The following is a 24,312-nucleotide window of genomic DNA, read 5'->3' as shown; positions in this document are numbered from 1 at the left end:
TCAGATTTCTCAGAATTCTCTGACACTGCAAATTAAAGGGCTACTACTTGCGAACTACTTTCAGCGTGACTGGAGAGAACTTCCTTAAATGAACCTTTAATGCTAAATTTGCATGAACGCTATTGTGTGAATTAGTTTGGTTCTCTTTCATGGAAGCCGGAAGTGGGAGATTCCTTATTTTCTTTTACCATTATTGTTTTATTAACAAATTTCTCCTACAGGGGATTGATAAAGTTCTATCTAGACCAGGGGTACTCAAGTAGAAATGATGAGGGGCCACAAAAAAAAAATTCAGTGACTCAAGGGGCCGGTCGGTATACGTGTGACTGAGGCCGATATATGCTCTGTTTTAGACGTAACGCGTAAGCACGTAAGATACATAACCCCCCCTTGCGCGGTAAAATATCCCCCCTTACGTGCTTAAGTGCGTCGGCCAAAATTCCTGACTATGCGACTAAAACACTACGGCCCTACGCAGCTCGCAAAGACTGTGATTGGCCAGCTAACCACATCCTTTCAGGAGTCTCACATTTCCGGTTTTACAGCATAATAGCGCCATTTTTAAAAGGCCGTGACAGAAGCGAATGAAGAATTTTGAAGAAGGAGAAGAAGAAAACACAAGAACGAATTATGATAATTATAAATATAAACAAGCCAGCGATTTCCACTTCCACGCCCACAGATTCGTTCGTTGCTCCCCCTACTGTTCTGGCGGAGAATCCCCTTGCAACACGCGCAATCCTTAAGGAACCTTAAAGGAACCGTAAATCAAAACTTGTCTAAAACAAGTCCCTTGTGTAAATTACGTGCTTACGTCTCTGCGTCTAAAACGACCCTAAATCGGCCTTGACTGCTGCTGAGATGGACTGTCTGCCTCGAGTTTGGGAGGGCTGGAGCGGTCTGTGGGCTGGAGTGCTATCTGTTTATCGTTGCAACCCCCAGCCTCGTATTGAGATCGCGGCGCGCGGTTTCAAAATAAGAGCGCCAAGCACGATTTTTTTATTTTTATAATTAAAAAAACTTTTCAAAACAGCTCGAGGGCCATTAATAGACACCCCGCGGGCCATAAAAGGCCCGCGGGCCGCTACTTGAGTATGACGGATCTAGACTATTGAACAGAAAGAAACACTTGGTCATACTTTACACACTTGACCACAGCATTGGCCTACTGAATGCCACAGATATAATTTCAGCATTGGACTGAATGCCACATAAATATATAATTATGTTTTTGCACGTCTGCAAAGTTTAAAAGTTCAGGGTATAAAGTTCAAGCATATGCCTCTACTTGTATTGCTTAAAGGGGACCTATTATGCTTTCGACTTTTATGACCTATAAACGTTGTTATAATGATTGATAGTCATGTTTAACCATTAACAAAAAACGATGTCGATTTTCGGGAAACTCTTCCTCTCATCTGGGCGCTTTCAGCATTCTCTGTCAACACTCGGTTTCGTCCTTCTCCGCCCCCTCGCCCCCCTCCTGCCAACCCAACTCTGTTGTGATTGGTTACCTTCCTTGAAGCACGCGCGCGGGCAGATTTGACCGGGCAGATTTGACCAGGCATATGGGGGTGCGGCAGGAGTGCCTCTAAGTAGATGATTTCCCGGAAATGTGAACAAGTGAATCGCAAACGTTGTCCCGAGTGTTTAGCGCTCTGCACAGCCACCCCAGACTGTCAGCAGGGAATACGTCGAAATGCATGCATGTCATTATTTGACACTTTAGTATGGTTAAACATGAGTATTAATCATTATAACAATGTTTATAGGTCATAAAAGTCGAAAAAGCATAATAGGTCCCCTTTAAGCCAATAGTCTTTTGAGGCAGTGTTTTTTCTGAATATTAGTGTTAAGGGCCAATAATGCTTACTGTCATATGTTAGTTACCATGTCTGTGGACACATTTGTATGCAGTCACATGTAAATATAGAAAAACGAATTGACTTATGATGGTGTAGCCATGCATGTTGTTTTATTGTTAATACGTCAATTTGTTTTTTATTGAAAATACTTTGTATAGATGAATTATCCCCAAACTTGTTATCGTAAAACCTTTGAAATAAACATGACTTAACATGGCAGATACCTGTGTATTGTTTATTATATGCGGTAAGAGTGTAACGTTTTCAACTCAGTTCCTTGGTAGAACCCACTTACAGTAAAGTGAAACAACACTTTTCTTATCTATTGTTACTATTATATATTTTTTAATGTACGCATATATTAATATATTATTAACTCGAGTATAGAGCTTGCCCAAAGCACCGCAAACAGCCCAAATGGCTTCCATGTTATTGGCTAGGGGCACAGCGAATGCGAATGCCAACAAATTGACAACAATTCCCCCCTTGATACTTGCCTGTTTAAATCTGTTGGCGCCTCTATTATATTATTTACGGTAGCCGGTAATCGACTTGTGTGGACTTCCTGGAAAAATGGACCTACCGCTAAGGCACAGACTTGTAAAACAGTCTTTTTTAATAAACTCGCGGTACGCTGAATAAGTTGTTGATGCTCCGTTTTAGGTGTATTTAAGTTTTTTTGGTGTTCAAATCATGCTACTACAGAGGTTTGGTGGTATTTTGAGTGCAATATTAGTGGTTCAAAAATGCAGATTTGGAAGCGTTCGCTGTGCCCCTAGCCAATAACATGGAAGCCATTTGGGCTGTTAGCGTTGCTCCGGGCAAGCTCTATACTAGATTATCAACGAAAAAAAGCTTATGGAGGGCTTATTTTATGGGTCTTCATGCCAAAAGACCCTGGGTTAAATTTCCGCCGGAATTACACTTCATAACCCTCATGGAGACACATCAGAATGAAATGCTGGTCAGACGGACCTCCACACGTCCAGACAGACTCTAGCGTTAAACTAAAGTTATATATAATAGTATATAATATAATATAATATAATAGATAATATCACGGCCAAAAGCTCTGTGCGCCTCCGAATGGCCGTAGCGCGGGGAGCTCTCAAAGGGATTGGGTTTCTCGGGGTTTGTTTGCTATGGTCTAGAGCAGTCATACTCAAGTAGCGGCCCGCGGGCCTTTTGTGGCCCACGGGGTGTCTATTAATGGCCCTCGAGCTGTTTTGAAACGTTTTTTTAATTATAAAAATAAAAAAAATTAAAAAATCATGCTGGGCGCTCTTATTTTGAAACCGCGCGCCGCGATCTCAATACGAGGCTGGGGGTTGCAACGATAAACAGATAGCACTCCAGCCCACAGACCGCTCCAGCCCTCCCAAACTCGAGGCAGACAGTCCATCTCAGCAGCAGTCAAGGCCGATTTAGGGTCGTTTTAGACGCAGAGACGTAAGCACGTAATTTACACAAGGGACTTGTTTTAGACAAGTTTTGATTTACGGTTCCTTTAAGGTTCCTTAAGGATTGCGCGTGTTGCAAGGGGATTCTCCGCCAGAACAGTAGGGGGAGCAATGAACGAATCTGTGGGCGTGGAAGTGGAAATCGCTGGCTTGTTTATATTTATAATTATCATAATTCGTTCTTGTGTTTTCTTCTTCTCCTTCTTCAAAATTCTTCATTCGCTTCTGTCACGGCCTTTTAAAAATGGCGCTATTATGCTGTAAAACCGGAAATGTGAGACTCCTGAAAGGATGTGGTTAGCTGGCCAATCACAGTCTTGGCGGGCTGCGTAGGGCCGTAGTGTTTTAGTCGCATAGTCAGGAATTTTGGCCGACGCACTTAAGCACGTAAGGGGGGATATTTTACCGCGCAAGGGGGGGTTATGTATCTTACGTGCTTACGCGTTACGTCTAAAACAGAGCATATATCGGCCTCAGTCACACGTATACCGACCGGCCCCTTGAGTCACTGAAAAGAAAAATTGTGGCCCCTCATCATTTCTACTTGAGTACCCCTGGTCTAGAGTGTTCCAACGGTTTATTAGGTAGGCCTATCTAATAAATCTCTGTCGAATCAATACTTCATTCACTGCCTCTTCCGTGGTCATTACAATATTATGAATAGACTGCGTCTGGTCCTCCGACGTCTCTCCCTCTTCCACAAAAGGTAAAGACATGTGGTGGTTATCTTGTTGTGGCGCGACAAATTCGACAAAACTTGCACAGCGACAGATTATGATTTGTGGCGCGACGAAACTTCGGCGACAACGCGAACGGGCAACAAATGTCGCGTTTGGTGTGAACGCACAGTAAAGGTGCGGGCACACTGAACGCGTTACGCGCGTTAGATCACGCACGTAACGCGCATAACCTTTTTTTTTTGCACCTTATTCTGTTTTGGGCATTTCATCCCAGTGCAAATATGTTTAAATTTGTTACAGAAAGCAGTGTTCTGAAATGGGATCAATTAATAGTTTTTAAACCTATGTTGTGAGTAATAGAGAAGAAAATATTTAAAATATTGTTGCAAGTGGCCTGTATGCATCGCCTTCACATGGTTGCAAAGCTGTACATGTCTTAAAGATATTGATGTGGATGGTTCCAACATTCTCATATATTCTCGTTTTTTACATTGTTTGTAAATATGTTTTTGAATGAGTTTCTGAAAATTGTGTTTTATGTAGTTATAATTTGTAAACCCATGTTGCAAATATAACAACCAAAAAAACATTTAAAATGTTGATGCATAATTGTGGACTATATGGAAATAGTACAATTCCAGGTCTTCTGGAAATGTTTTTGGTCACTGTGTCATAATTCAGCTTATTTTTTAATATATTGTTGCTTAAGGCACACATTAACAAGAAAATTTCAAACTGGCACTGCATGTTGAAAAGGTTGCTGACCCCTGCCGTAGCCTTAAAGAGGCCCAACTCTCTCAGAGACAGCTCCACACATCCACACACACGTAAAGTTAAATAATAGGAACGTTAGAGCGAAATATCTGTTGATAGACATTTTTCTCTCGTCCCTCGTTATATATTGTCATATCGCACAGCCCTAGGGGAAAACTATGCATCCCTTCTCCCTCCCTCCTTCCTTGCCTTCAGCATGCCTCCAATAATGCCTTCTGCTCTAAAGGTGCAAAGTTTAACATTATTAGTTTGAAACATTCGAAAACTTAAGGCAATTTAAACAGTTTTGACGTTCTGTGAAAGACGTTTTGTATTGTGTTGCAGAGATATTTAATTAAGTTAGCAGCTAGCCAAGCTAGCCCCGGTCCTTCTGGTACTACCACTTTGTACCTCAAGAGGGCACCGTCATTGCAGCCTCCAGCCTGCCTCAGTCTAACATGAGAGGATGAAGAAGATGTATTGTCTAACTCTTTGACCGTCTAAAGAAAAGAAAATTGGCCTTGCTTTCCACCGCTGGACAGCTCTAAGGGAGTGAAGGAATGAGGTAATGCTGAACTTACAACGTTTCTTTTAGTGGGTAAAAGGTGTTAATGCTAACGTTGGCTGTTTGGCGATACCTTATAAATTGTAGAACGTAACTGAAAGTATGTTGCAGAGTTAGCAGTTTGTTGATACACTGATCACCTTTTCGTTTCAATACAAGATGGATAGACTAATTTGGCCAAATCGTACACATAGCACCTTTAAGGTCTAGCACCATCAGCATATACTTCTTGCCGTTTCGTCTTCATCATCATCAGCCCAGGTGGGCTGTACCCCTGCTCTCCATCCTCAACTCTCCCTTGTTCCGCAAGAGTGGCACGTTATTACCCCTCCATTAGCCCAAACAGGACGGAGGGGCCGGGGAACTCAGGAGATCTGTGTAAGTGAGCAGTGGCGTGCGCTCAGGCCACAATCAGCTTGCCTGCATCACACTCTATCAGCAGCAGCCCTCCATAGGCCTTCCTCTGGTCTCCACTCGAGGGACGAGTTTGTTTTTAGGCAAACTCCATGACAAGACCCTGTCCTCCTTCCAGCTCACCTAGCTGACAAGATGAACTGAAGAGTGGAAGCTGACTGACCCTGCAGCTAAAGACGTCATTCTTACAAGCTGGCAACCAATCAAAGAACAACTATGTGTTTCTTTGTTCAATTTGCTACTACGCAGTCAGAAAACTAGAACTCACGGTTCAATCAATGTTTTTGAACTGCAGAACCGAGGAATCCAAACGGCAGACCAAGAAGAACAAGGCCAGGGACTCTTCATTCTGGTTGGCTGCTATGGGAGTACTGGTCAGGAAGAGGCCGGATAGTGTTTCAGGAAACGCTGCACTCTTTTGTCCGTCTAGGAGCTCGAGTTCTCACCGGGAAACGGGTTCAAGTGCAGCAGGAGAATGGGTCAAGTGAGGCTCAGGTACGGGACCAGAAAGAGAGCAACAGGCTGAGGAACGGACACAAACCACTCTGTTTGTGTGTGAGCGTACGTAATGCATATGGGTGTTAATGTGTGTATGAACACACGTGTGTGTGTGTGTGTGTGTGTGTGTGTGTGTGTGTGTGTGTGTGTGTGTGTGTGTGTGTGTGTGTGTGTGTGTGTGTGTGTGTGTGTGTGTGTGTGCTCACCCCCGCTTAGCAGCCTCATCACCAGCCACAGCTCATCCTTCACTACGAACGAGGTGTAGTACGACACAATGTTGGGGTGGTGGCACTGGCTCATCGCCTGGATCTCTTTCTGTCAGGGACACACACACACACACACACACACACACACACACACACACACACACACACACACACACACACACACACACACACACACACACACACACACACACACACACACACACACACACACACACACAGAGAAAATGGTGATGGTGCACACACCTCCCTTATCGTGTTTAAACAGTTAAGTAAGACAGAAACGTGAACATTGACATTAGCTGCAGCTGCTTGTTCAATTCATGTGCATATGACAATGAACCAATATTCCCATTTCAACCCCCACCCAACATAAGTGTGAACAATTTTCCATCCTTCCGTCTCGGGGCCCGGCCCCATACCCTCCCAAGCTGGGAGCACTCACTGGGCCTGGCACGGTAGACATAGGGCAGCCCTGCCAGTTTGGTGTTTCACATCAATTACATCAATGTAACATGCCAAACCAAGTCCATGCACTGTTTCCTGGAACAATACCCCTTCCCAAACACCAACCCAATAAAGGGGTTGTACCAATCTGGCCACACTCTGCAGCCATTGGTTACTCATGGTGATGGATCGGCAGTTTTGTATCAGTGCATATTCCTTTTTAACGATGTGGTTTTATTACAGTAGAACTGAACGTAATGGAATCATTGTAACGGCTGTTTGAAGACTGGGCCCATAGGAGGGGCCTGATAAAGTGAGTGTGTAGTGATCAAAAGAGCAGCACTACTAGGGGATTATAGGGTACTCCATGTTCACTACATCAGATTCTACCAATATATAGTAGGTATGGAACAAACAATGTTAGGAGTATAATGTATAGTGCAATATAACGTAATTATAACCATTCTGATTTGAACCCTTTAGTGAAGCCATGAAGGCCTCCCTCCAGAAGAGCCTGGATGAGGACCCCAGAGGGGCCAGTGCCTTGGGCCACATCTCTCCTCTGTCTAGCCTCGCTGCACAGCTGGGAGTGAGGTTGTGCTGGGGTCTGGAAAACAAAAACATCTCTCCACCTCCACGTCTTTAAGGACACGTAGGTGGAGAACAGGAATATACGCACATACAGGCACTCTCTTTTTTTACTTTCTGCCAAATATCTGCCTTCCAGTGCTTTGGGCGACGGGAGCCTGGCTGGGGGTTCAGCCCAGGAGGACTCCTGAAGACTTTAAGGCCGCTCTGTGTTTAGATTTCTATATCGTGGAAGGGTGTTTCTGCGTGTGTGTACCAGAATAATCCGGTAACCTGAGTCAAAGGTTGAAGTCAGTCAGCCTGCGTCAGAGGTATGACCAATCCTATTCCAATGAGCCGCTAACTGTTGTTTTGCAAACTTCAAAGAAGGTCATCCACACAAGCGCCCATACACAGTAGCCCAAAGCTCCAGTATTTACCAACATTGGCTTCCCGGAAAAGTTCTAATGGGGCCCGTCTCAAGTTGCACGTTGCCTATTTTCAAACTTTGAACAGAACCCTGGATAAAGCCAAAGCTTTACTGCACTTTGTGGGTCTTCGATTTCAGCACCATTGTTTTGAATCTCGAACACCTCACTTAATCTTGGATAAGGTTGACCTGAACAATTTGTATCCAAGACAGGATTCAAAAGCAATCCTCTATCGCACCCTAAAAATGTAAACGGTCAGGGAATTCACCTAAACATCCAATACATTGAAAGACACCCTTTACAGTGAAAGACCCCTATTACAGTGAAAGACATCCATTACAGTGAAAGACACTTATTACACTGAAAGACACCTATTACAGTGCTTCTATTGCACTGTAAAAACGAAGTATTCATAAGTATTCATGTCAACTGTGCAATGCAATTTAGTCCAACCAACAATGTTGAGTTTTGGGTCAAGAGTTGGGCTCAGTGTAGTATCTTTGTTAGCAAGACACACGGGTTTAAGTCAGACTCTGTCTGAGGCTGGGCCAACTACGGTGCACATGCAGATGCGCATTTCGACACTTTTCGACTACCCCCCGGGGAAAAAGGGGTTTATTGCCTTTTGTCAATTTGTTTCTGTTAGGTTAAGTGGGGTTAACGGGTTTGGGGTCTTTATTGTTTGTGTGTTGTTTATTGTGTGTAGTGTTGCCACCACCGTTACCGAGACTTGCATGTCCGTTGGTTGGGTGTGCGGTGCGCTGTTTCTGGGTGTGTGGTAAATAAAGGCAGCTCTCTCGCATTTAGACAGCGATTCTCTGCTGCTGAACTAGCTACATGTTGCTTGTTCTTTTGCTGTCTGGCATTCAGAAATGTAAAATGGAAGTTTCCAATTATTAATTTTAATAAAGTGAACTTAAAACTAGTTTTGCATTCTTTTTAAATAATATGAACCTTAATTTGAAATATTAAGTTAACAACCCTGACTTACTTTTTTGAGTTTTGTAAAATATAAAATTTTAGTTGGTATAACTAACTTTCAAGTTTGTCTAAAGAAGAAAAATGACATTTTGTTGGGCTCAAAACTCAAAAATTGATTGCAGTAAGTTGCTTAGCAATTTTGAGTTTTCTCAACTTTTTATTTTTTACAGTGTGGCTGAGGCCTAGTCTTCCTCATGCAAAGGCTGGCTCTGTAAGAATAGTTGAGGCCCATCTAGCGATCTACGCTCCAGATAAATACTAAGCTATGCTTTCTGTAGTCCAACAAAACAAACACATTGATAAAGGTGGGCTGGTCATCAAGGGGCACATCACAGGAATGTTAAGGGGCTATCTGCCATAATGGCTTGTCTTATCACAGTCTTATGACGTAATAGCACCACACCGCTGCAGTTTCATCACTCTAGAGCCTGTACTGCCTACAGAAGAACACATCCTTATCAGTCATAACTTAGAGCCCGTACTGCGTACAGAGGAACACATCCTTATCAGTCATTACTAAGAGCCCATACTGCCTACAGAAGAACACATCCTTTCTTTATTAGCTTTTTCCTTTTTTCTACGAGAACAAGAGACAGCCACACCTTGGCCCGGAGGAGATCGTGACATCATTGGCACCGCTTAAACATAATAAGAAAATAAGAAAAAGAAACAGGCCACTGGATCATAGAAAGGGTGGTGGAGGCGGATTGTTAGTGTAATAAAACCAAGCCATAAGGTGGAGTACAACCAGTTTGGAAGCCACACAACGGTGACGGAGACCCAGAAGGAGTACTCCACCTGAGAATGCCTCACGCCATGAACAGTGTACCTGCATACATATTGAACGGATTTGAAACAGAGGAAAGCCAGACGTAGAATGACTAGTCACCATAAAGGTTTATATGGTCACAGCACGCAAGAAACTTTAAGCAAATATACATTCAGAATACATTCAAGTCCTCTGTGGCTTTCATAAATAACTGCTTTGGGCCACATTTAATAAAATTTGTATCCCTATTCAGATTTTTCACACACACCATTTAAGGTCAGCCTTCTCCATATCTGAACCACCGCATATCAACTCTAAAGGCTGTGGAACTTCCTGGAGCGGAGGGCTGCCTCCCTGCCCGCTTAGGACTGCAGCGGGCAGGAGCGCAGGATGCTAGCCAAGGAGCTAACCTTCCCTGATGTGAGGGTCCGGGGCCATGTCCTCACATAACCACACAGACGCCACCGCATGAACCCAACAGCGCCAACGCCAGCCCCCTTCCCTTCTGGGCCGCGGCGACGGCGCTGGGATCACAGAGAGCCTTTTGTTGCAGGGATTAGGTCACTGTAAACCTACCCCTGTGACAAAGACACTGTAATGTCCTCATCGCTGAACACACTTGCATTACCTCCGACTGGGCTGTATGCGTGTGTGTGTGTGTGTGTGTGTGTGTGTGTGTGTGTGTGTGTGTGTGTGTGTGTGTGTGTGTGTGTGTGTGTGTGTGTGTGTGTGTGTGTGTGTGTGTGTGTGTGTGTGTGTGGTTTCCTCTATGCCTCAGTCACACTGTTGTTGTTTTAGCACAATAGCATGGAAGAAAATTCCAGAAAAGGGAAGAGTATGGTTTTCACTGATGGTACATGTCAGTCATTCTGCTGCCTCGCTGTCCTTATTGCGAAAACAAAATGCCTATTTGTATTCTTTAGCAAATTTTATATTTATTCTTCTCAGAGGTGGGGGTAAGTCACTCATGTGCAAGTCACAAGCAAGTCTCAAGCCATAACCTTCAAGTCTCAAGCAAGTTCCAAGTCACTGTGGTGAGAATCAAGCAAGTCACAAGTCAAGTCATTGCTCAGGTCAAGCAAGTCACAAGTCAAGTCATACAAAAATCTGATGATCTAACCCAGTTTCCACATTTAAAAATCGGTAAAGAGAGTGGTTCATAAGTTGAGTTTTATTTCAACATTAACAATAACAATGTCTGAACAATAACAATAACTCAAACTATTCAAAACATTCCAAAACCATTATGTGAATAGTTTGAAAATGTTTTTAAGATCATTACCTCCAACCTATGAACAGAATCAAATAGAACCTCTAGGTGGCTGTATGCGAGAACAGTTCAAGTCAATCACTCAATCTCCCTACATGTTGTAGGTTATTATTTGCAACACATGGCATCAGACATGAAAAAAATTAATATTTCAAAAGTAATATCACATACACATACTGTAGGAAGGGGAAATAGTAATACACAATCCTGAAAGCTGGTAGCAATCTTGCTGTGCTGCCTCGCAACATCGACTTACAATGCATTGAATTTGCCAAAATGTTTATTTGACAGAACTTTGTCACTGAGTTCTGAATGATGGGGTCACATTATCACCCCACCATGGCTGAACACACGTTCAACAGGTGCACTTGATGCAGGGACTGCCAAAACTCTTACCTCCACCTTGAACAAAGAGGGGAGGGTGCGCCTGTTCATGGCCCAAAACTGAAGGCAGCTCTGTCCATCACAAATGTCCAGGTAGTGGTTCAACTAAATTTGGGGACTGGAACTTGAACCCTCTTAATTTTTTTGCGGCATGCTGAGAACAGCCCAATCTGACGCTCTGGCTCTGATGGTGTAATTTTACTTGAAAATTACTTGAAATCCTTATCATAACCCACTTACCGCCACTGAGTTAGAAGTAGCCTACTGACATGAAAATTAAACAAGTTAATCATCTGTGGAACGGGCAGGGCTCGAAAAACTCCAGCCAATGATTTTCAGAACCACAGAGTGGCATTGGACAGTAAGTACGTCAATCAAACGGTCGTACAGTACTCCCCCTCCCCCGCTCCCCGCGAGTGACCCCTTCGTGCACGTGCACGTACTCAAAGCTCGTGACCCAGAGCAAGCTTCTGTTTGTTGTTTTCCTGCGGTAGCTACTGGAGCTAGTTTACTAGCTAATCCACATTTGGACCTAGCACTAGAATACAACCCTAAACTCCAACCTAGCTAGCCTTGCTCACTCTCGCGCATCTGTGTTCGCGCTCGTGTGTGATTGCGCGTCCATGTACTTGGAATGGGTAGAGTCAGAGTCAGCGTTGAAGGACAGGGGGTAGGACCATTTGAGTTGTGTATTTTCAAAATCTGCTGGCGTATCGCAAAACACATATCCAACCTTTAAACTAACTTTAAAAAAGTCATTTCAAGTCATCTGTCTCAAGTCTTAAGTCAAGTCTCAAGTCATGAAGACCAATCAAAGTCAAGTCGAGTCTTTTATCAGTGTTAGTCAAGCAAGTCTCAAGTCCTCAAATTTGCGACTCGAGCCTGACTCGAGTCAAGTCATGTGACTCGAGTCCCCCATGTCTGAAAAAGGTGCCTAGAAAAACTTTAGCATATGTTGCTAATATGTTAGCAACATGTCCCATTTGTTGGGTTGTGTAAGAAGAGCACGTACTTCAACAGTGCATGACCTCATAGCGTCTCGAAACCCTCAAGCGCTACAGGCGTGAGTCCAGGCTGGAGGTCCAGCACCACCAGGTCTACAGGCGTGAGTCCAGGCTGGAGGTCCAGCACCACCAGGTCTACAGGGGTGAGTCTTGAGGTCCATCCCCACCAGGTCTACAGGTGTGGGTCTGGAGGTCCATCACCACCAGGTCTACAGGCGTGAGTCCAGGCTGGAGGTCCATTACCACCAGGTCTACAGGGGTGAGTCTGCAGGGCCGTCATCACCAGGTCTACAGGGGTGGGTCCAGGCTGGAGGTCCATCACCACCAGGTCTACAGGGGTGAGTCTTGAGGTCCATCCCCACCAGGTCTACAGGTGTGAGTCTGGAGGTCCATCACCACCAGGTCTACAGGCGTGAGTCCAGGCTGGAGGTCCATTACCACCAGGTCTACAGAGGTGAGTCTGCAGGGCCGTCATCACCAGGTCTACAGGGGTGAGTCCAGGCTGGAGGTCCATCACCACCAGGTCTACAGGTGTGAGTCTGATGGTCCATCACCACCAGGTCTACAGGTGTGAGTCTGATGGTCCATCACCACCAGGTCTACAGGGGTGAGTCTGGTGGTCCATCACCACCAGGTCTACAGGTGTGAGTCTGCAAGGCCCTCATCACCAGGTCTACAGGATGGGGGACAATGGCTAGCTACCCGGGCCGCTCACCAAACCTGTTCTGAATGAAGACTTGGCATGCCATGGTCCAAGGACAGGCCCTGACCTTCGACCCCTGCCCTACACAACCAGGGCTTCCAGAGGGAGGGGCTCCATACATCAACTGGGAGCATTGGGAATGTTAGCCCCTCCCCCCCCCTGGGCACCCGAGGGCCAGCTGCTGGGGCCCCTCGCTGTCACCACCACCCAACTAGCACCCTTCCAGTGTGGATGGAACCGACGTGAAGTGATGCACTCCCCGTACCACCAGGGTTCTCTTTAAAGAGCCCAGTGCCATTCATCATGGATTTATCTCTCCTCACCCCCCTGCACCATTCAGCAGTCTGCCCTGCAACTAGCACTGGACCAGGACCCGGACCAGGAACAGGACTCCGACCCGGACCAGGACCAGGACCAGGACTTCGACCCGGACCAGGACCAGGACCAGGACTCCGACCCGGACCAGGACCAGGACCAGGACTTTCGACCCGGACCAGGACCAGGACCAGGACTCCGACCCGGACCAGGACCAGGACCAGGACTTCGACCCGGACCAGGACCAGGACTCCGACCCGGATCAGGGCCAGGAAAAGAAACCAGAACCAGGACCAGGACCCGGACTCCGACCAGGACCAGGGTGACATGGAGGCAGATCATGTGGGACTCGATTTGTCAAGTCAAATCAGCAGATTCCCCCTTACTTTAGAGGATCAGTTCAACATTCCTTGGATAGAGGAATTAGTGATTACAACAAGATAAATTGTAATTACTAATCTAGAGAAATGGTCAAATTAAAATAATTCACAAAATGCTAAATTATCGGCAAATGCCAGCACATAGAGGAGGCAACAGGGAGCGGAATGAGGGCTGCTCTAGAACACATTTACTCTCATTCAGCTCTGCCGTTTCTCTCCTACTGGACTTCAAGAACCAGAGGCCCTCACACCTGGACCAGGCCTTCAGTGTACACACAGGTACACACAGGTAAACACCTACAAACACACATACCTACATACACACATAAAACACATGTATTTGACACACTACATTTCAATGCACTTTGTAGTGTTAAGCAGACACACAGAATTCAGAGACCGGTCATTGAGGTGCCAGGAGGGGTTAGGTAGCTTGCTCCAGGATGCCACACGGGTAGGCTGCTAAAACTTGAAGGTTACAACTCTCTAACCACTAACCAGAAACAAGGCAGGAGGTATGAAACCTCTTCCAAGGTTGTAAGCTCTGGGTCCCTTTAATGCCTCCTCAACATCTCACTGGCTATACTGTTGGGGGGGGAGGGGAGAGAGTGAGAGTGTGAGAGAGAGACTGAGACTGAGGGTGAGAGTGAGAGTGAGAGTGAGAGAGAGAGAGAGAGAGAGAGAGAGAGAGAGAGAGAGAGAGAGAGAGAGAGAGAGAGGTCCACAAGAAGGTAATCTTCTTGCGCCATGTGACCGACAACTCCAAGAATCCCAGATCGACATCCCCTGATTCAGCCTACGGAAAGAGGGGGTTAGGGAGGAGAGGCGGGGGGGCTGTGGAAATGTTTTGAAACTCAATTTTGTGGTGGGGGGAGGGAGGATATCAGTGACGGATCTCCCGGGGGTTTGGTTCAAACCCCACACAGAGGTCTCACTGAACAGCTGCCCTCCCATCAGTAACTCTAACAAACATGGAGGAGACCCAATGGAATGTGGCTTAGAGAGGAACGCTGAGAGGGCATCAATCAACCAATCAGGGGCCAGATTGAGGCGGCTGGTTTCCCCTGAGTCAGGACTGGGAGTCTGAGACCAGCTGTCAGGGGGGGTCACGGCGATCCAAAGACTAGAGACCCCCGACCTCCCTCACTGATGACACAGATGCACATCCCAGGACGCGACTCTCTCTCAGACACCAGAGAGGGTCAGACGGATCGGGCTTTGTGGTCTTAAACATCAGGACCACAAGTGTACCGCATGGAGGGGGGATGGGTGGAGGAGAGGAGAGGAGGGGAAGGAGAGGAGAGGAGGGTGGGGAGGGGAGAGGAGGGAGAGGAGGAGAGGAGGGTAAGGAAGGGGTTGGAGGAGTGGGAGAGGGGAGGATGGGTGGAGGAGAAGAGAGGAGGGGAAGGAGAGGAGAGAAGGGAGGGGAGGAAAGGAGGGGAAAGAAGGGTATGGAGAAGAGGGAGAGGGGGGAATGAGTGGAGGAGGAGAGGAGGGGAAAGGGGGGATGGGTGGACGAGAGGGAGAGGAGGAGAAAGGGGGGGGGGTGAGTGGAGGAGAGGGAGAGGAGGGGAAGGGGAGAACACGTTTGAAGGACGGCTCACTAAACGTTTCCTGGCGCTGGGCCTCCGGCCTCCTAGGAGCAGCACGTAGGGTCAGAGGCCACTGGGGTCTGACCCACTGGAAAGAGGGGCGGGGGGGTCTGGGATAAGCCCGGTAATGAGAAGCAGAGGTGGACCTCGCTCTGTCCCTAAGCTGCTGATGAAGGCCATGCGGAGAGCAGTTAAGCCCCCACCCTGTTTGTGAACTCCAGCCCAGCAGCAAGGGGCCCCCTCTGGTCTGACTCCCCCTCTGGTCTGACTCCCCCTCTGGTCTGAGGGCCCTTCTGGTCTGACTCCCCCTCTGGTCTGACTCCCCCTCTGGTCTGACTGCCCCTCTGGTCTGACTCCCCCTCTGGTCTGACTCCCCTTCTGGTCTGACTCCCCTTCTGGTCTGACTCCCCTTCTGGTCTGACTCCCCCTCTGGTCTGACTCCCCCTCTGGTCTGACTCCCCCTCTGGTCTGACTCCCCCTCTGGTCTGACTCCCCCTCTGGTCTGAGGGCCCTTCTGGTCTGCGGGCCACGAACTCTGAACCTGTTACTGGGTGTATACTTCACAGGGGCGGGTTGTTCAGAAACACAAGACCTCCTCTGTAAGTATTCTGCATTCTGTACTCTAATTCAAGAGTCTCTAAGAAGCGTGTGTGCGTGTGCATTCTTACCAAGAGCTCGTCCATACTGGTCTGGCATTTCTCCAGGTTAATGCGTTTTATGGCCACCTTCTCCTTGCGAGGTAAACAGTACGCTGCCTGCACCACAGCCGTGGCCCCGCTGCCTGCAACACACAACCAGAGTCAACATGGGGGCCAAAACACATTTACTTTAGTGGTTTGAAACACACCTTCATGCGCAGTGTACTAAAGTGCTGACTTCTTCTTTGTATTTACATTCTATTCTGAATCTAAAAGACGATAGGACTTTCTTGTCAAACCCTATTGGCTCGGGTTTGGCAGTGAACAGATTCACGCGTTCCCTCTACAGTCTGCGTGGGTTTTTGGGTCAGAGCTCTGTGCCCTGCAGGGACCCAGCCGGACTCCAGAGAACACCCCAGAGGAGGGGTAAGGGGGGGAGAACCCCCGAGAGGACCAACGGGGTGAGGAGAGGGGGGGGGCCAGACCCCTCAGAGTACCTACTGAGTGAGGAGGTGGGGTGAGGAGTGGGGTTGGGCATAACCCCCCAGAGGACCTACTGGGTGAGGAGGTGGGAGAGGGGGGGCAGACCATGTTTTGGCTCGCTGAGGTCATGCATGGACTTCCTGTTAATGCTAGGGGAACCAAAAACGTGTGATTGTTTACTCAAAACTCGCACCACCACCCCCACACTTCCACCTCCTCCACCTCCTCTAGCTCCTCCACCATCTCCCCCTTACACTCTGCCTTTCTCCGCCCGGGCCTGTGGTCTGACCCAGGTATCTACAAAGTCCTCATTGTTCAGGGTCTGGATGGATCCAGGTGTACTGAGGTCGAGGACAGCATCATGGGTCTGGACAGAGAAACGGCCATTGAAAGATCTTGCTTTGGTTTTTAATTAAAATCTAACCCCACAATGTCCCCAAAGGACACACTTTCAGACGTTTTGAATCCTCTGCCCTACGGTGTCAGGTTGTATCTAGAAACTGTACCTTCCCCAAGACCTATTACAAGTAAAAAGCACTACGCTATCTAATAATACAAATATAACATCCCCTCATAAATAGGAAAGACAGCAGACACAAAGCCACACATACAGTACACATACAGTATAATAGCCCATCTATAGCCCTCGGGCTATAGATGCTATAGATGTTTCAGAGCTGAAGTAACATCTCACAGCAGCATGACATCCATTCTGTAATGCTCTGACCACAGCCCACCAACACTCCACTACCCCCCCACTACCCAACCACCACACTATGGGATGGGGACAGGGATGGAGGACTGAACTATTGCTCTCACACACACACACACACACACACACACACACACACACACACACACACACACACACACACACACACACACACACACACACACACACACACACACACACACACACACACACACACACACACAGCTTTAATTACTGTTAGTTAATTACCGTTTAATGACATATTATTGAGTAATGTCATGTGGTGATACTGGTTTAGCAGTCAGACTGAACAACAGCCCATGGCATTAAAATGTGGGTGAGACATCAGGGCAGAGCAAGTCTGTTATTTAGGTCTGTATAAATCAGAAGATATATCTGGTAGTTATTTGGGATCCATAAACATGTTGAGAACACGCACACTTCAGAATCAGCAGTGGCAGGACAGGCGAGATCATGGTGTGTGTATGTGTGCGTGTGCGTGTGCGTGTGTGTGTGTGTGATTGTGAGTGTGTGTGAGAGTGTGTGAGTGTGTCAGTGTGAGTGTGTGCGTGTGTGTAGGGGGGGGGCTCAGAAGGTACAGGAATAGCAGTTAGGTCAAGGGTCATATACATCGGGGAACACGGAGCCCCAGAATGAGTTCCATGTGGAGGCAGAGGACGTTCAGAGGAAGGTGAAGGTACCGCTGGTCTGACCTTGATGGAATATACAGACATGAGATCTAGGAGTTCACAGGGAATATTTGATTAGAGCTTTGGCCCTCAACGAGTGTCAAGTGAAATATGTTAAGTTGATTAATTTATCTTTATATATAATAACACACTGGGGAATCGAACACTCTGGTTATGTCAGAGAACTTTTTACAAGCAGAGAACTTTCAAGTCTAAAGAGGGGATCAACCAGGAATTCTAGTTGATATGTTAACACACTCCAACAAACTATGAAGCCTTGCATTGTCACATCGACCAATGGGTCCCTCAGAGACACTAGGCTCTCCCTAGCCTCAATGCCCCCAACAGGCATGCCCTGCATCAGGGAGGACCAGAAATTGAACCAAAAAAGTAAAATACAAAGCAGCAGGGCCCCCAAAGCAAGCGTTACCGTGGGCCTTCCCTTTGAAGTAACCTCCATCTAATCAACCAGTGGCCATGACACGCCACACGATGGCTGAATACCAAGCAGCCCCGCACAACACCCCTCTACCAGGGAGCCCTTGCAAACAGCCCTCTCCCTCTGCCACGCCTGTCAGGGAGTTCGGGCTCTGGGTGGCCTCCATGGATCAACAGCCACCCTCCTGGAGCCTCTCCCACCCCGAGACGGAGAGGCAAGGGGCTGAGTAGGGGTCAGACACCCCTGGACTTAGGGGTCAACCACCCCTGAACTTAGAGGTTAGACACCCCTGGAACTTAGGGGTTGGACACCCCTGGAACTAAGGGGGTTAGACACCCCTGGAACTAAGGGGGTTAGACACCCCTGGAACTAAGGGGGTTAGACACCCCTGGAAGTTAGGGGTTAGATCTACCGTTTTGTTCACTATCAGATTAGTTGAATAGTCTGGATTTATATTGACCAACTAAACTGCAGTTGGTTTGTTACTAAGCAGATACAAGTAATTAAGGAAGAGAGAGGGAGGATGTTTTGTACCTGACCGTTTGGATTCTGGCGTCGAGATTGAGTTAGTGCTAATACGTCTACGTAGCTTAATAACAGGCTAGTTACAGAATTTTGAATGCAATTGCAGAACGACATCGAACCTGTGTGTTATGCCAAAGCAAAAGGTCCACATTGCATCTCCTGCCAAAGCCTAATTTTTTATTTCAAATACTGTGTTTTGGGCCCACTAATACAGTGATGTTGATAGGTTTTCAATGTAGTGAGTCCCCGGGACCCACAGGTGGCGAGTTGGGTGGGTCCCTGAGAAATTCAATGGGTCCCGAGTCGACTCCCCAGTTTAAAAAATGTGTTTCTTTTTTATTATTATTCTATTTCTTAAATTAAATTAATAGTGTTAAACTCCTTGATGGTGGTATGATATGGTTAGAGCTGGAGTACTCAACCGTTCATGTTTAACACTAGAAACGCCGGGCCATTTTTACCTACTCCTAGCGCCGCAAGAGGGGTCAAATGACCCCTAAGTCATTTTAATGAGAGGCTGTGCATTTGCACATAATGATCACTAGGTGGCACCAATGAGCTATTACCGCGCGAGCGCCACATTTGTGTGTGTGTGTGTGTGTGTGTCACAAGCCTAGTCCTCACGATTTTGTCATAAATGTACATATATTCAATCAGAAGGATTGCAAAAAAATCCTGTTTGATTTGCTCATTCGACACGAATGAGCACAGCATCGAGCAGTGGAAACGTGGGTTTATTTACTATGAAGTTCGTATTTTTAATTGAAATCAGCGGTGACGAGCTAGTTGTTTTGGTAGCGGCTAAATTAGCATGTCGCGATACTTTGTACAGGGGAACACGTCTGCGCCAAGTAGATGCGCAGAGGGTTGAAACAGCGCTTGTCCGATCTGCTCACAAGAAGGTTTCTTTGGCCAGTTACTGTGATTAAACACGAGTTGTTTAATGTTCACAATGTATCGTTTTTCATGGGGAAAATGAGATGCGTCCCCGGGACGCATGGATAGTGAGTTTAGTGCGTCCTTTCAGATTTTAATGCGTCAGGGACGCAGGACGCGTACCTAGCAACATCACTGCTAATAGATATTAAAGCATCCATAAAGTAGCATGCCATGGGAACTTTAAATTAAAATTTTCCAAAATAGAATCCATAGATCAAAGTGGACTAACGATTAATTTAGAATATGTATATATCCAAATCAATCAATTTGTAGTTTATTCAAACATGTCCTTAATGAGCAGGCTGCCTACAGGTAGACTGAGAACATGAGTGTTCAAACCCAAGACCTCTGGGCAGGGCCACCACTCCACTACCATCCCCTATCATTCTCTGCTCTCTGTTAAGTTCAGGATGGAAGAGCTGGGAACCCAGATCCATCCGCTCCTCAGCTCTCATCACGAGGTTGGCTAACGATACGATGGAGGTCTTCTCCCGGCTGCGCTGCATCATTTCTAAATCCCTTAAACCAACGCTAAATAACACTCCCTTTACCTTAGGAGGCCTACTTCTAGTCCATAATAACTCCAAGAGCCGTTATGGGAATTTAAAGAAGAATAAACACTCTTCCACGAGAGAAGAGCCCCATTCATCTGCTACTGCGCTGTCTTGTAAGCGTTATGAGAACCTCCTGGGGAACCTGAAACCCATGTTCCAAACCACACTACTGCTATCTACCTTAGCTCCCAGAGCTCCCCCCTGCCATTACTAACTTGTGAGAATTGTTTTTTTCTCTAAATAGCTAGGCTTAATTAATTAAACTTTCTATGAACATATTTGAGTGGACCTGGTCCTAGGTGGTCCACTTCGGGTCCCAGCCTTGTTTAGGAATGGACATGACACTATGCTGTCTTCCAGGATAGCTCTCCAACCTTAGTACTTTTTTATAGCAGTTCTTTGGTAACCTATAAAGCTAGCACTTACTTACACAACCATGCCTACTCCATAGAAAGAAAAGCAGAAAAGTTATTTACGTTTTATAACTTGATTGACCTAAACAAAATGATATGCAACGATTCTTAACTTAACAGCAATGTATCAAACCATATAATTTACATATTGTATTATATTGTATAAAAAGATTGTAACCCACATGATGGAAACATGTCTCCCTCAATGCGTCAGTCTGAAAACTTTGGAAAGCCATAATAACCCAGGTTACAATCAGAGTAAGGACCCTCTCATCTGATTGACTGACCACCAATGAGCAAGGTCTATTTGGTACAGCAACGGGAATCAGAGGCTGGGAATCAGTCAGGGACTCATCCAGAAAACAAAGATACATTAGAATGAGCTGCAACAACAAGGCCCTCCACGGGGAGCAGGCCAATGTCCTGACCCACAGCGAGAGGACCAATGGGCCCTGGCCTCTCTGTGGTGGTCAGACCGGCCCGTCGCTGGATGCCGTCCTGCCACTAAGCCTTTAGTTATTACACCTCCTTGCATATCGCGCCCACATTCCAAACCTTATTCCAAAGCACGACCAGAAATGTTACACACGTCTCGCAATCCCCCCCCTTGGCCGGCGGGTTTCTTAGTGAGCACCATTCCTCCCGTGGCTGAACACGGGGCCAGGGGCCCTGGGCTGGTGTTGCAGTGGAAAGACAGAACTAGAGTGTTTCCAGGGTTTTCTGTCAAATATGAGCCAATCACCACTGGGGAGGAGAGAGTGGGAAGGACCATGTCCCAACTAAAGCTCCTTCCCCAGGGAACTTTCTAAAACAATAGTTTGCGGGGAGCATTCTGGTAAAAATGCAGGGCCATCCTCATAATCCCCCCTCCATCCAGCCCTCACCACCACCAGCTATAAGCCATGGCAAATACCAGCCCATGACTTCCTGGTCAGAACAGTAGAAATGAGAGGGATTATTCCAGTTCACACCGTATTCACTTGAGAATAAGATAAGATATTCTATGGTCTTCTTTTTAATTTGACTTAACTTCTCATGAATATGATTCCACCCTCTTGATGTCTGCGACTGCTTACATTGATAAACATACATTAGCCTAAATGGAAATCAAAATGAACAGTAAAAAAAATATATATGTCATCTATCATGTCAGGGATAATGTATCGAACGCCGGTCATTATCGGGAAAATAAGCCCAGACAGGGCGAACAGGACAACGACGCGCAGGGGAGGCGTCTTGCTTCGCCCTAAAGGCGCTTATTTTCGGTAATTACCGGCGACGTTCTATACAATTGAGATTGATACATTTCCACAGCCAGTATCCATATAATCCCCAGCAATGCCCTCAGGGAGGGACAATAGTACCTTGAGCAAAGAAAGGTTTACAAGTGAGCCAGTGGCTGGGTTCAAATATGTCCAAAGGAAGCTCTCGCCATTGGCCTTGAAGCTTAGAACTTGTCGCCTCGCAATTTCTTTAAAGGAGCATTTCACCGGTGGAGGCATGAATATGTATTGCAATTGGGTCCTATATGTAGTCGAATAATAAAATAAAATTCTACTTTGGTGCAGTCTTGACCGAGAAAAGGCAGAAAGTGACTTTTTGGCGCTTGTGGATTGAAGACAACAACTCCCACCATGCACAGCTTCGCTGGCGGCCACTCCCGCTGATCATCTCCGCCTATCGGACACCTCCTTGTTCCATCTACTAATGGAACAAATCAGCGTGGAGCTTGAACCGACGTCACTAGAGTAGTGACGCTTGCACAGAAGCATACGGCCGACATCTTCCTTTATTCTGGGTGGAAATAGTAACATAGTTACGCAATTAAATGCGTTTATGTAAACATTTTTAGCGAGAAATGTGCATTTTAATTTCATAATGTTCGCTCGTTGAATGTGAAGGATGTTTGGTTTGATAGTTATGACGAAGAGGGAACGCTCCATTCAATTGCATGGACAGCGTCTCTGGTTGCTAAGCAACCTCAACGTCTTGGCGGACTATCTGCTGATCAACACTACGAATGCTGGAAACACACCAGACACACCATGTGAAGTTATTTAACCCGATTATTGTTATTTATATCCGACATTATTTAATCTAACCCGATCTAAACTCTATCATGCACCCAAACACGGCGGCATTTGGGTTTCCTACCTCGGACTCCTAAATCCAGCGCAGCCACAGGCGCGTTGGCGCGTTGAACCATTTTTGTGACACACAATGATCAAGCTTCAAGTTAAGCACGTTACACGCGTTTGGTGTGGCCGTAGCCCGTGTCCACCAAAAGCGTCTTTTTATGCGGTTTCACCCAAAAAATCGGCTTCGTGTGGACGGGGCCAAGAAGGCGAACACACGTCACCAAGACGGGGAGACAGCGCCAGGCGACTTACGCCACTATCTGCCAATGGATCGTGGATGCCTGGGCTGATATAACAGTCTCAACTGTGGTCTAAGCTTTCACGAAGGCAGGAATAATCACTGAACTGCCAGTCAACAGCAGCGACATTGACTCGGATAATGACGAGAGGGATCCGGGCATGTTGGATGCCGTACTCGCCCAACTGTTTAATTCGGACACACAAGAATTCGAGGGATTCGTAGACGGGGAATGAACTGAAAAAGTGAGCTTCTTGTTGAGAGATATTGATATTGATGAGATATTGTTAATATGCACATTAACGTTTGAACATCGTTACCATGGGAGTGACCGGAGTTGTCAGAACGCTTAATAAAGTTTGACTTTATCTGACTGTTTTGTTGACATTCCCTTTAGCACAGCTCGGTCTGGTCGATGCATAACGCAACCCCAGTCAAACGTTTGACTGCTGTATCTTCTATTCTATGCGCCTTATAATCCGGTGCGCCCTATACATGAAAACAGTTCTAAAATAGGCCATTCATTGAAGGTGCGCTTGATAATCCGGTGTGCCGTATAGTGCGGAAAATACGGCAGCCCTCGTCTATTTCTTTCGAAATGGTGAACTTTTGCATGGAGCCATCTTCTATGTCAGATCGAGTACCCTCCGCCAATGTAGGCCTACTTCAGTTTTATCAACAGCCTCTGTTATCTTAGCTTCAGACGCTGTGGATGTTAGTTTCTGCTGGTGAAGTCCCACCCACTGGCACTGCTCTAATAGGTCTGTAGCGTCAGTGGGTCCCACCCCCTAGAGGGGGGTGGGACTAGTGGTTGTAGTCGTACAAGAATCATCCCCTCTTACACTTCCTATTTTCTTGTACGCAAAAATCGTCATATTGCGTCATAAAAAACAGGAAGTGTTGGAGATCGATACGGATCTCTCCAGTCTCTCCAGAAAATAAGGAAATGATGCTAGACCATTCAAAAATATGCGGGGGGTTCTAAAAATACAAAGCTTATGTGAAATGGGTGAAGTTGCCCTTTAAACTGACTCTATTGAGTTGAGGAACAGGAGACGTTGGACAGGAAGGGGAAACATGAAGTAGGTCTAGATGATCAGAAGACAGTCCATGGTTATGACAGCTTATGACATCCTATGACTGGTTTTGGCCAGTTATGATGACACATACTAAATTAAAGTGGCGACGACAGAGAGTGAAGTCAGATACAGGGGACAGAGAGATACAGGAGACAGAGAGATA

At 46.5% G+C, this 24,312-nt stretch overlaps 1 protein-coding gene across 3 annotated transcripts in view; it reads right to left on the bottom strand.

Annotated features, from left to right (window-relative positions):
* The window catches only part of oxsr1b (oxidative stress responsive kinase 1b), a 57,441-nt gene that overhangs the window by 31,334 nt on the left and 1,795 nt on the right, over positions 1–24,312 (bottom strand). For 2 of the 3 annotated variants that reach the window (XM_030349305.1, XM_030349307.1), the window contains exons 2-3: positions 15,971–16,083; positions 6,442–6,550 (exon numbers count right to left, since the gene is read on the bottom strand). In XM_030349305.1, the coding sequence (XP_030205165.1) occupies positions 6,442–6,550; positions 15,971–16,083 (222 nt within the window). Of the gene's footprint in view, positions 1–6,005; positions 6,362–6,441; positions 6,551–15,970; positions 16,084–24,312 lie in introns of those variants that run through there. The other variant, XM_030349308.1, reaches the window with a different exon arrangement.

This window comes from Gadus morhua, chromosome 23, assembly GCF_902167405.1.
Source record: "Gadus morhua chromosome 23, gadMor3.0, whole genome shotgun sequence".
Lineage (NCBI taxonomy): Eukaryota > Metazoa > Chordata > Actinopteri > Gadiformes > Gadidae > Gadus > Gadus morhua.
This window is presented reverse-complemented; position numbering and strand designations above follow the sequence as displayed.